We start from the raw sequence: 14071 nt of genomic DNA, 5'->3' as shown, positions 1-14071 counted from the left end.
ATTGCATCTAGGATGCTGTGTGTGCAAGAGAAAATTTCCCACTATTGCTGGCACTGGTTCAGCTCCAGAAGGGTCAGCAACACTGGTAGCTGTCATAAACATACAGCGAAGTGTGGCATAAAATCTCTCCATTACCTGTAAAGAGTTAAGAAACTCAAATAACCTGGTTGGCACCTGACCAAAAGGACCAATAAGGGGAGAAGATACTTTCAGATCTGTGGGGGGAGGTTTTTGTTTTGTGCTCTCTTTTTGTGTTCTCTCTGGGACAGTGAGGAACCACTCAGAGAAAATACATCTCCTAAAGCCATGCCTGAACTAAGCATCTAAGATTACAAATTGTAAGTAATAGGAAGGAAATGCATTAGATTATCTTTTGGTTTAGCTTGTGAATTTTCCCTATGCTAAGAGGAAGGTTTATTCCTGTTTTTTTGTAACTTTAAAGTTTTGCCTAGAGGGGAATCTTCTGTTTTTTAAATCTTATTACCCTGTAAAATTACCTTCCATCCTGATTTTACAGAGGTGCTGCTTTTACTTTTTTCTTTATTATAAAGTTCTGTTTTTAAGAATCTGATTGGGTTTTTAGTGTCCTAGAAACCCAAGGATCTGGTCTGTGCTCACCTTGTTTGCTCTCAAGCCTCCCCAGGAAAGGGGGTGAAGGGACTTGGGGGGATATTTGGGGGAAACAGGAACTCCAAATGGTCCTTTTCCTAAATCTTTGTCTAACTCACTTGGTGGTGGCAGTGATACCGTTCCAAGGACAAGGAAGAATTTGTGCCTTGGGGAAGTTTTTAACCTAAGATGGTAGAGATAAGCTTAATGGGTCTTTCATGCGGGTCTCCACATCTATACCCTAGAGTTCAGAGTGGGGAGGGAACCCTGACAGTAGCCAGTAGATTGCTGCTAGTGTTTTTATTGCCATGTTTGTAACCCTAATCAGTTTGGAGTTGAACATGACTGTGATGGCCAGTCTACACTAGGACCTCTAACATCCTGAACACCTGTGGAGCTGAACTTGTTTAGACAAGGATTTAGGAGTGAGAGCATAGTTCAGCCATTCTGTCAGCTCAGTCGTGGGCATCTCTGCTGGGACTTCTAACAAAGGTGCTGCATATAGTGGTCTTTTTTTTTTTTTTTGAATGCGTGTGGAAGCCTCTCTGGTAGGAACTGAGACCATTCACTCATTTCACATAACCCATCATAAAAGCTAATGGGTGGTGACAATATTAAGTTATTTATTGACCTGAATTGGATTAAAATCAGTGACTCTACAGGCGAAAAGCCCTGAATTTTTCTCTCTCAAGCCTACAACTCACTCCACAAAACAAATCAACTTAGTATTTTAGAAAATGCTAAGAAAACTCTTCTCAATATAAATTTAATAGATTTATCTCCTGTTAGCTCCCAAATGCAACTAAATCACTAACTAACCTTTGGGTTAGGACACAACATAGAAAATCAAAGACAGACTCTAGATTACACACACAACTAAAAAATAATTTTCTACCTATTTCATTAATTCAAGTTTATTAAATGTTTGTTAAAATATGTTTTTGAATACCACACTTAATATGCAGAACAATTAATTTAATTCCCCTTGGAGGAGTCTATTTATTATACGTGACCGTGTCAGGAACACTATGTAATTGTTGCACTAGAAAGCATGTTTGCATTTATAATGTAACCTATGTCCATAGCTGCCGCGCAATAAGTGTTTTCTTTGACCTGTTAAATATTTTATATATGCAACCCTGAACCCAGAGTCACTTCAGATTATTTCCCCAAGGAAGTCGGGGGGGGGGAGGAGGAGACCCTGCCAAAACTTCGTTTTTGTTCTGCCCACATTAAATTGGATAGAGAAAATAGCTGAAGCTGATCAGATCAATAGGTCTGTTACTTTAGCCCAATGTCTGTAATCAAACAAAGTGCTCTCAATAGGTTTTCGGAGGCTTGTTAGAGTTTTAATTAAATTAGGTATTTAATGCATTCAGTTAACAGATTGTGCCACTTTGCAGAGCAGTAGTTAAGAAATGACATGCATACGGATTTTTGTTTCTCACAGGTCATTAGTAAATGAGGCAATTACTTATTTCTGTAGGATGCCCGTAATGTAGTTGCTAATTTCACAATGCAGAGGTCTACGCTACCACTGAGTGATATAGCCATCCTAAAGTAAACTGTTTAAAGTCTAGAGGCAGCTATTGCCTGTAGAAAGTGTTTTTTACACACTCTCTCTCTCTCTCTCTCTTTGAATAATTTTATACCATCTCCTCACCCCCCTCCCGAGTTCATTGGTCGTATCCATAGCCAATGAGCACAACAGATGGGGCAACCAGGTTCAACCCCTAAGAACAAAGAGGCTCGATCTCTGAGAGTAGCCAATCATCAGGCCCTACTTTGCTATTATGATTATAACATTTGGCAGTTTATGGCCAAGTTTGTGGACTCGCTGCCAGAGGAGCCCAGGAGGGAGTTCCTGGCTATTCTTCATGAGGGCAAGACAGTGGTGAGGGCTGCCCTCCGAGCAGCCTTAGACACAGCAGACTTCACAGCCAGGACCAGGGCTTTGGCTATATTCATGAGGAGACCATCATGGCTGCAATCATCTGAGCTGTTGGTGGAGGTTCAGCAGTTGATCCAGGACTTCCCCTTTGATGGTATGGCGCCGTTTTCAGAGCAAACAGACCGCAGATTACATGGCCTGAAAGACTCTAGGGCTAATTTGCACTCCCTGGACCTTTACATGCTGGTGCCCAAAAGAAAGTGGTTCAAACCACAGAAGACCCACAGATTCAGTAGTCAATCCTGATCAGAGCCCTTCCGCAAGAAGGGCAACCGCCAGCCTCCTTGGCTCACTCAAGCTGTACCTGCCACCAGCCGGGTAACAAACAGGCATTTTGAGGGTACACTCAAGGGCGACCTCCCAGCCTGTATCCTAAATTCAACACCCCTTTTTATTTTCCAACCATTTATTGCTCTACCACCCTGCTTGGGCTTCTATAACATGAGACCAGTGGGTGCTCAGCACTGTTGCAGGGGGGTATACCCTCCAATTCAAACAACACAGCGTCCATGTTCTATGTCAACAGACAGGGGGAGCTCGATCATCGACCCTTTGTCAGGACTTCTGTATCCAGCATCCTATCCGCCTGGAAGCCTCGCATGCCCCGGCGTCCAGACGCGCTGGCAGATTGCCTCAGCAGGTCCTTCTTCTCTCACCACAAGTGGTCCCTCCACTTGGAGGTCACAAGGATGCTCTTCCAGAAGTGGGGAGCTCTCTGAGTGGACCTATTCACCATCAGACAGAACAGAAAATATCACTGGTTCTGCTCTCAGCAAGGTCTCAACAGCAGCTCGCTATCCAATGCCTTCCTCCTGTCGTGGTCAGGCGATCTGATGTAGGCCTTGCTGCCTGCCCCACTGATCGGCAAGGTCCTCTTGAAGAGCAAGAGGGATAAGGCTCTAGTCATTGTGATCGCCCTGGCTTGGCTGCGGCAGCATTGGTTCGTCACGCTGATGGACTTAGTGGTGGCAGCCCCAGGGACTCTCCCCAGCCACCCAGACCTGCCCTCAGGATCCTGGACGATTCCTGAACCTCGCCTCTCTCCACCACACAGTGTGGTTGCTGCGTGGTTAAATCCCGAGGCGCAAGCGTGCTCTACTCAAGGATGGCCGGTCGTCTTGGAAAGCAGAAACCCCTCTACCTGGTAAAGTGGAAGGGCTTCTCCTGCTGGACGTTGGAGCGGAATGTGTCTCTGATCCATTCATCTCTACAATCATCCTAGATTGCCTGCTTCACTTAAAGCATTAGGGCCTTGTTTATTCATCAATCAAGATACACTTATAGCGTCCAGGGTAGATCGGTATTCTCCTATGAGATGATGGTCAGGTTCCTGAAGGGCTTTGAGAGGCTTTTCCTGGCAGTTCAGGACCCAATTCCCCAGAGTGGGATCTCTACCTAGTCCTCTCCAGACTCACTGACCCTCCCTCCGAGCCTCTGGCTTCCTGCTCCCTTTCACACCTGTCATGGAAGATGGCATTCCTTGTAGCTATTAGCTCGGTGAGGCGAGTCTCTCATCGGAGCCCCCATACACTGTGTTCTACAAGGACGGCATCCCCATCCGGACTTCCTGCCAAAGGTGGTGTTGCACTTCCATGTCTACCAGGATATCTTCATCCCAGTGTTCCGTCCAAAGCCCATGTGTCCAACAGGAAGAGGCGTCTGCACAACGCAGATCTACTCAACTCTTCATTGCAGTAGCTGACAGGATGATGGGCCTCCCAATGTCTTCTCAGAGGATTTCGTCCTGAATCACCACCTGCATCTGTACTTGCTACAAGATAGCACAGGCTGTGCCTCCTCTGATAGTGAAGGAAAGTGAAGAAGGAAAGATGGTTATTTACCTTTTGTGAGTTTTTTGGTTGTTCTTCAAGATTGTTGCTCATGTCCATTCCATGACCCATCCTCCCTTCCCCTCTGTCGGAGTTCCAGCAAGAAAGGGGATGAGGGAGCTGGCGGCACCCCTTCATACACACGCCATTTCAGAGGGCACCAGAGCCAGTCCCCTATTAGATACCACTGAGGGAAAAACTTCTGGCACTGGTGCATGTGGTGAGTGCACACACCTACAATGGAATGGGCATGAACAATACATCTTGAAGAACAACAGTTATGAAAGATGAGTAACTGTCTTTTATGCAGTGCACCATTGTACAGTTAAAGGGTACTGTAACTTTGCCATGAGCCTGCAGGATACACACAATTTGCATTTTGCATAAAATGGAGCATTCTGCTGCTGGTCTTATCTTCATTATCTTCCTTCTGTTAGGGAGAGACAGGCTCCAACACTCGTCTGCAAGGATCAGTGCAAAGCATTGCATGTTGGGACTTATGATCTTGTATCAAAGATTACAAGAACTGCAGAATGCTTGGTAGAAAGCTGTAGGTTACGTAGTGCACTTTGGCCTCCTTTGGTTTACAGTCAGTATGTACAGTTTTGTATGTATATTTATTTTCTGAAACGTTTGAGAGAATATTTTGGCACCTTCATTAAATGACGCAGAAGGTTCTTTTCTGTTTTTCATTGTGTGAATTCCTGATCCATACATCCAGTCCATGCTCAGACTAGTGCTCCTTCCCCAACCCATTGAAAATGACTGTGTCTGGGTGTGGCTGAAAAGTCATAAAGATCCAGAGACAGGAAAAGGCACTGGCCACTCAAGACACCTTTAATTGTCAGAAGACTCTCAGTCATACACTAGTGTTGCATTCTTCCATCCTGCATTCCAAAAGAGGCAACTAAGGGGGGATATGATAGAGGTCTATAAAATCATGAGTGGTATAGAGAAAGTAAATAAGGAAGTGTTATTTACTCCTTCTCATAATACAAGAACAAGGGACCACCAAATGAAATTAATAGGTAGCAGGTTTAAAACAAACACAAGAAAGTATTTTTTCACACAACACACTGTCAGCCTCTGGAACTCCTTGCCAGAGGGTGTTGTGAAGGTCTATACTGTAATGGGGTTCAAAAGGGAGCTAGATAGATTCATGGAAGATAGGTCCATCAATGGCTATTAGCCAGGATGGGCAGGAATGGTGTCCCTAGCCTCTGTTTGCCAGAAGCTGGGATTGGGTGACAGGGCATTGATCACTTGATGATAACCTGTCTGTTCATTCCCTTTGGGGCACCTGCCATTGGCCACTGTCAGAGGACAGGATACTGGGCTTGATGGATCTTTGGTCTGACCCAGTATGGTTGTTCTTATGTTCTTTTCCTATTCATATACAAGGCTTACATTCTGCATGAATAAATCAGAAGGTGGGGAAATGGTATGCAATATTTTGCTGCATATTTTGCAATATTTTGTTACGCTTAGTCCTGCTTATAGCAGAAAAATAATACACCTCTACCCAATATAACACGACCCAATATAACAAGAATTTGAATATAACGCGGTAAAGCAGTGCTCTGGGGGGGGGGGCTGCGCACTCCGGCGGATCAACAAGTTGGATATAACGTGGTTTCACCTATAATGCGGTAAGATTTTTTGGCTCCCAAGGACAGCGTTATATCGAGGTAGAGGTGTAATTGGAAAATATTAAAATTGTAAAAGAGACTTCCATTTCTTAAGGAATTATTGAATGATTAAATAATCAGGTCACTGGTCAAGGAGGAGGGAGAAATGGTGTTGCACCTGAAACCTTTTTTATTTAAAGTTGGATTAGGAACTAATGCACTAATTATCTCTTAATCAAAATAATACAGAAGTTACACCAATTGAGAGTTCTTGGTCATACTTTATATTGAGGGAAAATTTATAAATAGTTTATAAAGGTTTAAATGATGTTTGACTATATGGATAGTCAATCGTTATAGAACCCAACAAGTCAATATGTTGCTTATAACCACTAGAACAGGGGTAGGCACGTGAGCTGATTTTCAGTGGCTCTCACACTGCCTGGGTCCTGGCCACTGGTCCAGGGGTCTCTGCATTTTAATTTAATTTTAAATGAAGCTTCTTAAACATTTTAAAAACCTTATTCACCTTACATACAACAATAGTTTAGTTATATATTACAGATTTATAGAAAGAGACCTTCTAAAAATGTTAAAATGTATTACTGGCATGCGAAACCTTAAATTAGAATGAATAAATGAAGACTCGGCACAGCACTTCCGACACTCGGCACTAGACCATACTCTACTGATGTGCTTGTAATTATCTGTAACACATACTACTCATGTCTCCAACATACTTATATACATCTATTAATCATTTATGAATGCTTTATAAATGCAATCTTTATGTAAAGTATGACAGGATTTTCTGTCTCCCACCCTGTTTTCATTTTTTTTTTCATTCAGTGGTTCTTAATTGTGTTTTTTCCCCCTTCTAATCCAATCCTCTGCATTCTAAGGAAAAAATATTAGAGGTACAATTATACAGTTGTTGCTTTCATTTTTGCTTGTGTTACTAAGCATTATTTAATATTAATAAACCTAATTAGAAATTACTTAAATTTGTACTCCAATTAGTATAGCAATGACAGTATTTACTAGCAGGGAACACACATATATATAAAATAAGTTTCTCTGTAAATGAATTTAGTATTCTCAATACATACACCAGTCTTGAGTTTCACAATTGGGTTGCCCTGTCTACTAGATATCGTGGATGCAGTTAACGTTTTCTTAGTGTGAAAACTTCCCCCATAATTTGTGCTATGTGCACAGTCCTTCCCCAGTTTACTGCTTCCATCAGTGAATGTTCTGACAGTGCTCCCCGCTCAAATCACTGCTTTACTAAAGCTATCTCATGCCTGGTTTCTCCTTGAAGAACAATCTACAAGACTCTTAAAGCAAACAAAGAACCAAAAACTGATCATCTCCACAGACAACAGTACAGCCTTTCATAAGCCACCCTCCCCGCTGAGAAGACACTCAATAGACTTCTGAAGTCAAAGAATGCAACCTCATGCTGTCTGAGAGCATACTCGCTACACCTCAAAGGTCAGAGGCCTTTCCTAAGCTGTTACTTGCTATCTAAGAGGATGCTTAGTGGGGGCCCAGCTGCAGCTGGTATTGTATACCTAAGTTAGTAACATGAAGGAAGCTCTAAATGGAGAAATCGCAGAGGTTATAAACCAGCTTTTGAACAGGAAGACGGTTTCTGCATTACTGGGTCCTTGCCTCTGCCAGGAGGAAGATGGATTCCTGCATCACAGTGGAATCAATCATGTTAGACTTGTTGCTTGCAGCATTAGATTTTAGACAACATGGGCAAGTACTGCTTCATCTAACTCAGCCCTTAGAAGTTGCTTGAACACACAAGACAGTTGGCTCAGCTATTAGACACTTTCCTTCAGGATGACAGAAGATACATCAGGATACAATGTATTTCAGCAATACTGACATCCGGCTATGTGGATAGCAGCTCCCACCATATGTCATACCTTTCAGGGGTGCTGGAACAATTTGTATAGTGGGGGTGCTGAGAGCCACTGAACCAAACTCTGCACCCTGTCTATAATGGAATCCACTTCAAGTCAGATGGTGCTGCAGCACTCCCCGTATCCCTAGTTCCAGCATCTATGGTACCTTTTATATGACCACTCTTGCGTCACACAGGGCTATCGTCAATATATTATCCTAGGCAAAAGGAGCTCATGGCATGGTTAATGGCTATCTTTTCATTCCCATAGTGAGGTTCCACTGTACACCGTATCTCTTCTCCTGATTACCAGATGAGCAGGGGAAATAAATGGGATAATATTAAATTATCCAAGTACAAATGAACTGGCTTCACCACCCCTGAATTGCAAACCACTGGAAGTATCAGAGTGTGTGAACCTTTGATTTTCCAATTCACAGTTCTTTTACCTTGAACCCAGTATTACTTCAAAACCTGACCACATGGAATTTGACTGCACTTTGTGATTATTCATCCATTGACACTCAAACCACTCAGAGATACTACTAGCATCTAGGGAAGAAATGATGGTTCGGTTAGCCCCTGAGTCTGGGAAATAATTTCAGAATTGGGATACCAGCTGCTCTGCTTATTGAACCAGAAGTATTTGAGTTTCTGTGAGACCCCTTCCACAAGGCTTCACAACTTTAAGGTCAGGAGCCTCATGAGCTCTTGTAATCTCTCTGGAAGCCAAGAGAATCTAGCCAGCTAACCTTCTTTTAGCTAGTTTCTGAGATCAGTAACGAAATGTAATTCCATTTAAGAAGATGACATTTATTTCTTTGAGCTCTCAGGCAACTTTCCTTTGAGCTCATAGCAGATAGGTGACTATTTCTTTTTCCTATGTTCCCTGTTAGATGAGTAAATGATCTGAGAGACCAATATACCCAACAACCCTTTCTGCAAGCTTTTGTTTCCCAGAGAAGTCTAATTTTTATCATAGGTTCTTAATGTATATATTGCAGGTACTCTCACCATCTCTTTGTCCTTCTAATCATTTTAGAAGTCTTGGAGCTACACAAGTCTAAACTGTGCAGACTCTAAAGTTCTGTTCCTGTAGAACAGAAAACTTGAGTTAGACTGTTAGATTTGGTCCTTCTCACAGTTACAAAGATGTAAATCAGGATTATCTATGTGGAAGTCAGTGGAGTTATACTGGTGTGCGTAGAGTTGTCTGTAAACTTGGTCACACCTTGCCACCCAAAAATATGCTTTTAATCGAATCTAAGGTATAGAGGGATTAATTGGGTATGCTGGTCATCAGATTTATACACATGTACAAATAAAATCCCACCAAGCATCACGTTCACTCTGAACCCTCTATTGGAGAGAGAAGACCTTGCAAGAAATCTGCAGGACAGCTACTGGAACATCCCCATTCTCATTCCTAAACCAGGCTCGCTTTTTGTGTGCAAGTGGGGTTCTGCAAGTGTAAGTTGTGTTACTTGCACAATGAGTGAAAGTGCACATATAGATGGTTGTCTGCATATATTTGACCATTCATGAAAAGAGAGAATATTTTGGAGATTTGAAAGTCTTAGTGGATTTCTGAGCCTCAGTGGATGCTGTGTGTGTTGTTCAGTAGATGCTGCTTAACCATCTTTCACCTTAAATCTTTCACCTCCCTCCACACCTCACCCCAGTGTTCTGCTTCTCTCCCCTCCCACTCTTAACTTCATGCTTTCTTTCATATTGCTCTCAAACCTTGCCATAGCATTCCTCTTCCATCTCACCAAAAATCCTCAATTTCTTTCTTTAAATCCTTCCTCAGAACTCATTTTCTTTCACCTGGCTTTCCACCACTGACTTCCAATACTGTACTATCTACACCATCCCCTGGTGCTACCTCAGTATCAGTCTAGAAAATATCTGAACTTGTAAGATGTAGTCTCAACATAAAGTCACTCACATTATTTATTTTAACCCTCTTTCCTAGCTCTTCTTTTGTCATCTTCATTTTCCATTTAGGTAAGGCACAAAAATTTCATGGAAAGTTCTGGTGCTATATAAACAATATTTTTCTTCTGACATTGTAAGCTCTTTAGGCCAGGGACTGTATCTCTAGACGTATCTTGTACACCACTGAACACTCAGTCAGAAGGCGGATGTATAGATGTAAGAGGCTAGGACAATTTTAACCTTGTCTGTAAATTAGTCTTCTCATAATTCATACATCCACCAATCCAGAGAAACCTCCTCTTATAACATTTTTCTCTCTCGATCCCTCTTCTCTGGTCTTCCTTTATTTTTTTCTCTAGAATTACCATTACCTGTAGCTTGGAAAGTTACTTTCTGAGGAGATGGTGCATTCAGCTCTATCAAGAAGGTTTTGGTGACCAGAAATAGTTAGCTGAGCTGCCTCTGGGCTCTCCAGTGGGTGGGGCAACCCAGTAATGAGATTTTGAATTGGTGAATGTATGCATTATGAGATCACCTATTTACAGGTAAGACGAATTTGTTCTATTTAACTACTCAACATTACTATAAATTCACTGCAAAATGGACACATTCTTAATTTCATTTACAAATTGTAATGATTAATTCAGCCTGTAATCTACTCAGCTAACACTCTGGATTTGTATGTAAAAGAGCGACCACACAGTTCAGGGTTGTTAGTGCTCTCTTTTTTCACCTTCTTGTTTCTGAAACAGAATATTGAAGCAGTGAATAGTGTACATTGATGGTTAGGCTGTGCTCTTGAGTTTTTGACCATGTGCTTTCCTAAGTAAACTGTTTTCCTGGCTGAGGTCTAAACTTGGTTAATTTTTCTTTCTATTACAAATATTGTTTTACAAATCCTTTAGAGCAGCTCACTCTGTAATTGTGATAGATCAGTAATCACTGCTCGATAATAAAATGTAGGCCAAAGGAAACATCTCTGTGTCAGTGTTTGATTGCATTGTGAGGAGCTTTATGGAACATTGTCCATGTAAGGTGGCTTAAAAAATGTATGTATGAGACTGTGTACACAGCATCATGGGAACAGTAATGACCACTGTGGTTAAGATTTCAGACACTTTTCACTTTAACCCTCTGTTTTTAGTTGCCTATAACTTTGCAAAACTTTCAGTTTGGAACCAAAATCTTCCAAGTTTGGTCTCTGGCCAAAGGTGATTTTTTTTTAAGTTTGAACAAAAACGGTACAGAATATTTTGAATACAAGGAGAAAGGGAGGAAATACTTTTCTCATAGATATATTCTTTTAAAAAAAAATTTCACACAGCTTTGCAGCCTAAATAACTGGGGAATGAAAATCAGAGTTTGATGTGGAGATAGCCTTGTTAAGAGAAATGCTCTTGTGTATGTTAGTAAAATTTGATGTGGATTTGACTGAGGTCTTGTCTACACTGGTGGTTTGGTTTTTTGCATCAGTGTAGCTGCACTAGTATAAATAGTGACATGCGTGAGCATGACATCAGTGCAGTTCACCAGTTTCTATACCAGTGCAGCACTCCTACCCTAGAGGGTTGCAGTAATGCTGTTTTATTGGTGGCAAATGTGTATGTAAACCCAGCCTGAGTTACCAACTGAAAATTGTTTGCCATGGGTGGGTGTTTTACGTGTATGTGCCCAGCTAATTTAACTGTGTAATGAAAATGTATTGAAGAGGTGCATGTGCTGGCCTAAGGGCTCCACAGACATGTTTGACTCCGTTTTTCTGGACCTTGAACGAAATAAAGGGGTTGAACTATTGGATGCACTTTGTGTAAGGCTGTTAGCATCCCATTCTGGATGAGCCACCAAGTTATGCCCACAATTAACCTCTGTAACCAAAGTTCTTATTACTGCTACCTTCATCCCTTCCCTCTCTTCTTTTCCCTTGTATTGTTTGTTACACTCAATATTTTGTCTTAAATGAGATTGAAAGCTCTTTGGGGCAGGGCCCTTGTCTTCCTATGTGTCTGTACAGTGGACATAATGAGGCCACCACTCTTGATAACAATGCTAAAAATTAATAACAATAATAATGTACCTTAAGAGCCCTGGAGCTGGGAATGCCCAAAACCTTAATGCAACAGCCTTAAGTTTGACTGAGGGCTTATGCTTGAAATATTAACCTATGTTTGGTGCTAATATATATTTATGTAGAAAATCATACTTGTACAATGGTATAGAAATTGTAGTCTGAATTTTGCAAGTGGCTGTGAGACAGGCCATACGCAATTCAAACATTACTGCATTTTTTAGAATTTTTGGCAAAATATCATCAGTTGTACATTGGCTGTTCATTGTTTTAACAGAATCCACACGTAAGTTAAATAAGTAAAAATAAACTATTTTTCATTCAGAGAATTTTCCCCTTCAAACTGGGGAGGGTGTTTTTTCCCCCCCTTTTCCTTTGATGCCAGGATGCTAGTTCTGCAGAAAAATGAGCTCTGTTACTTTCCCCTGTGGTATAATTGCTGTGTTCAAGCTGACCATTTATTCTTTCTTTGTCAAGTATTATTCTGAGGTAAACCCTATAATCTCTTACCCAGCAATACCATTTGGCTTCTTCAAGCCTTTTTTTTCTTATCTGTAAAACTATTTTGAAGGCAGTTCTGTATTTCTTTGGCATGTAATGAGGACAGTGCAGCTTTTTACAAAATGTGTGGTTATTGAGAGCTTCAGCAAACTGTTGGTTGGGTGCTCTTTCTAGAAGTTCCCATTCTTGACATTACTCACTCCGTGGTGCTCTATTTAATTGTAGTTTTCAAAGTATTAATAAATTATTTACATTTCAATTACTTTGGCCTTTTAATGCAGTGAAGTCATCCTGGGATATTTATGCATGAGAACTATTTCATCAGTTTTAGAGCCTCTCTCTTCAGCCATTGAAGACTCTAGCAGTAGGATCTTTGTCTACTTACCATGTTCTTTACACTTCCTAATTTTAGTCCAAAGCATTATTTTAACTTCATTCCAAAGAAGGAGATTCTTATACATATAACGTTGTTGCATTCAAGGGATTATATAAAACAAGCTGGAACAAAGAATTGTTCTGTGTCAGCAGATTTGTGTATTTCCACACTGAACAAGTTAGAAGGGGCTGGCAGTGGGGGAGAGTTCTGAATCAATGCCCACCCCACCACAGTGAAAGCCTTACAATAATCAGATGGTCTTGTCAGTCAGTAATCATCAGTTGGATGCCAGAATAGGGGGAAAGAGCTAGTTAATTATCTAAACAATAAAAGTAAAAGAAGAATGTTACATTTGATTTTAGGTTCGGGAATTGCAAACACGTTTACAGAGTATCCAGGCAACAGGCCCATCCAGTCCAGGTCGTCTCACTTCCGCAAACCGACCCGTGAACCCCAGTACTGGAGAGCTGAGCACAAGCAGTAGCAGCAATGACATTCCCATTGCCAAGGTGAGCTGTTGTGTGCTGCAGTGATGCCTCTTATTATCTGGAAGAAGCAGACTTCATTGTGCACAGCTGCTGTGCAGGCATGCGATTAACTGGGAAGTATCATCTAGAATCCCAAGGGTGTTTTCAAGGGCCCTAAGCGGGCCCATGAACTCAAGCTGCAGGAAGAGATAAAGTGCTAATAATTTTAAGTCTCTTAGTCACAACACAGATGCCAGCTTTCATTTATCAACTTAACGTGGGATTTCCAAGCACGGTGAATGTGTGAATGATGATGCATTTTGCATAGTTGTGGAGAACATGGGGCGTGGGATGCCTGTCTGTAACTTGTGTAGCTTTGTGGCTTTTAGATTGCTGAACGAGTGAAGCTCTCAAAGACAAGGTCAGAGTCTTCATCGTCTGACCGACCTGTCCTAGGATCAGAAATCAGCACCATAGGGGTGAGTGCTAATAATAAAACAAAATAATAAACTGCACACACAGCTCATCCTAATGTGAGTATTGCAGGAAAGAGACGGGGTGACTGTTACGTTGTTAAAAACAAAAACAGTATCTTACTATTTCAAAGCTAATTTTATGGAAAATATTTAACAGGAGAGAGAGAATAAATGAATACGCTTGTGTAATCCCCAGTTTTACATTAATGTAGTCCATGCAGTTGCCATAAATTGATGGCCAAGGACCTAATCCTTGAAACCCTTGCTCATCTGAGTAATCATATTGACTTCAAGGGGACAATAAATACGAATGAGG

The 14071-nt window shown here is 41.4% G+C and overlaps 1 protein-coding gene across 8 annotated transcripts in view; it reads left to right on the top strand.

The window, feature by feature from the left end:
* Positions 1–14071, top strand: part of MCC (MCC regulator of WNT signaling pathway) — a 321225-nt gene that overhangs the window by 252155 nt on the left and 54999 nt on the right. For all 8 annotated transcript variants that reach the window (XM_045022358.1, XM_045022361.1, XM_045022365.1 and 5 more), the window contains 2 exons: positions 13175–13321; positions 13669–13758. In XM_045022358.1, the coding sequence (XP_044878293.1) occupies positions 13175–13321; positions 13669–13758 (237 nt within the window). The remainder of the gene's footprint in view (positions 1–13174; positions 13322–13668; positions 13759–14071) is intronic.

Source organism: Mauremys mutica, chromosome 6, assembly GCF_020497125.1.
Source record: "Mauremys mutica isolate MM-2020 ecotype Southern chromosome 6, ASM2049712v1, whole genome shotgun sequence".
NCBI lineage: Eukaryota > Metazoa > Chordata > Testudines > Geoemydidae > Mauremys > Mauremys mutica.
Note: the sequence above shows the minus strand (reverse complement) of the source record. Positions and strands in the feature narration are given on the sequence as shown.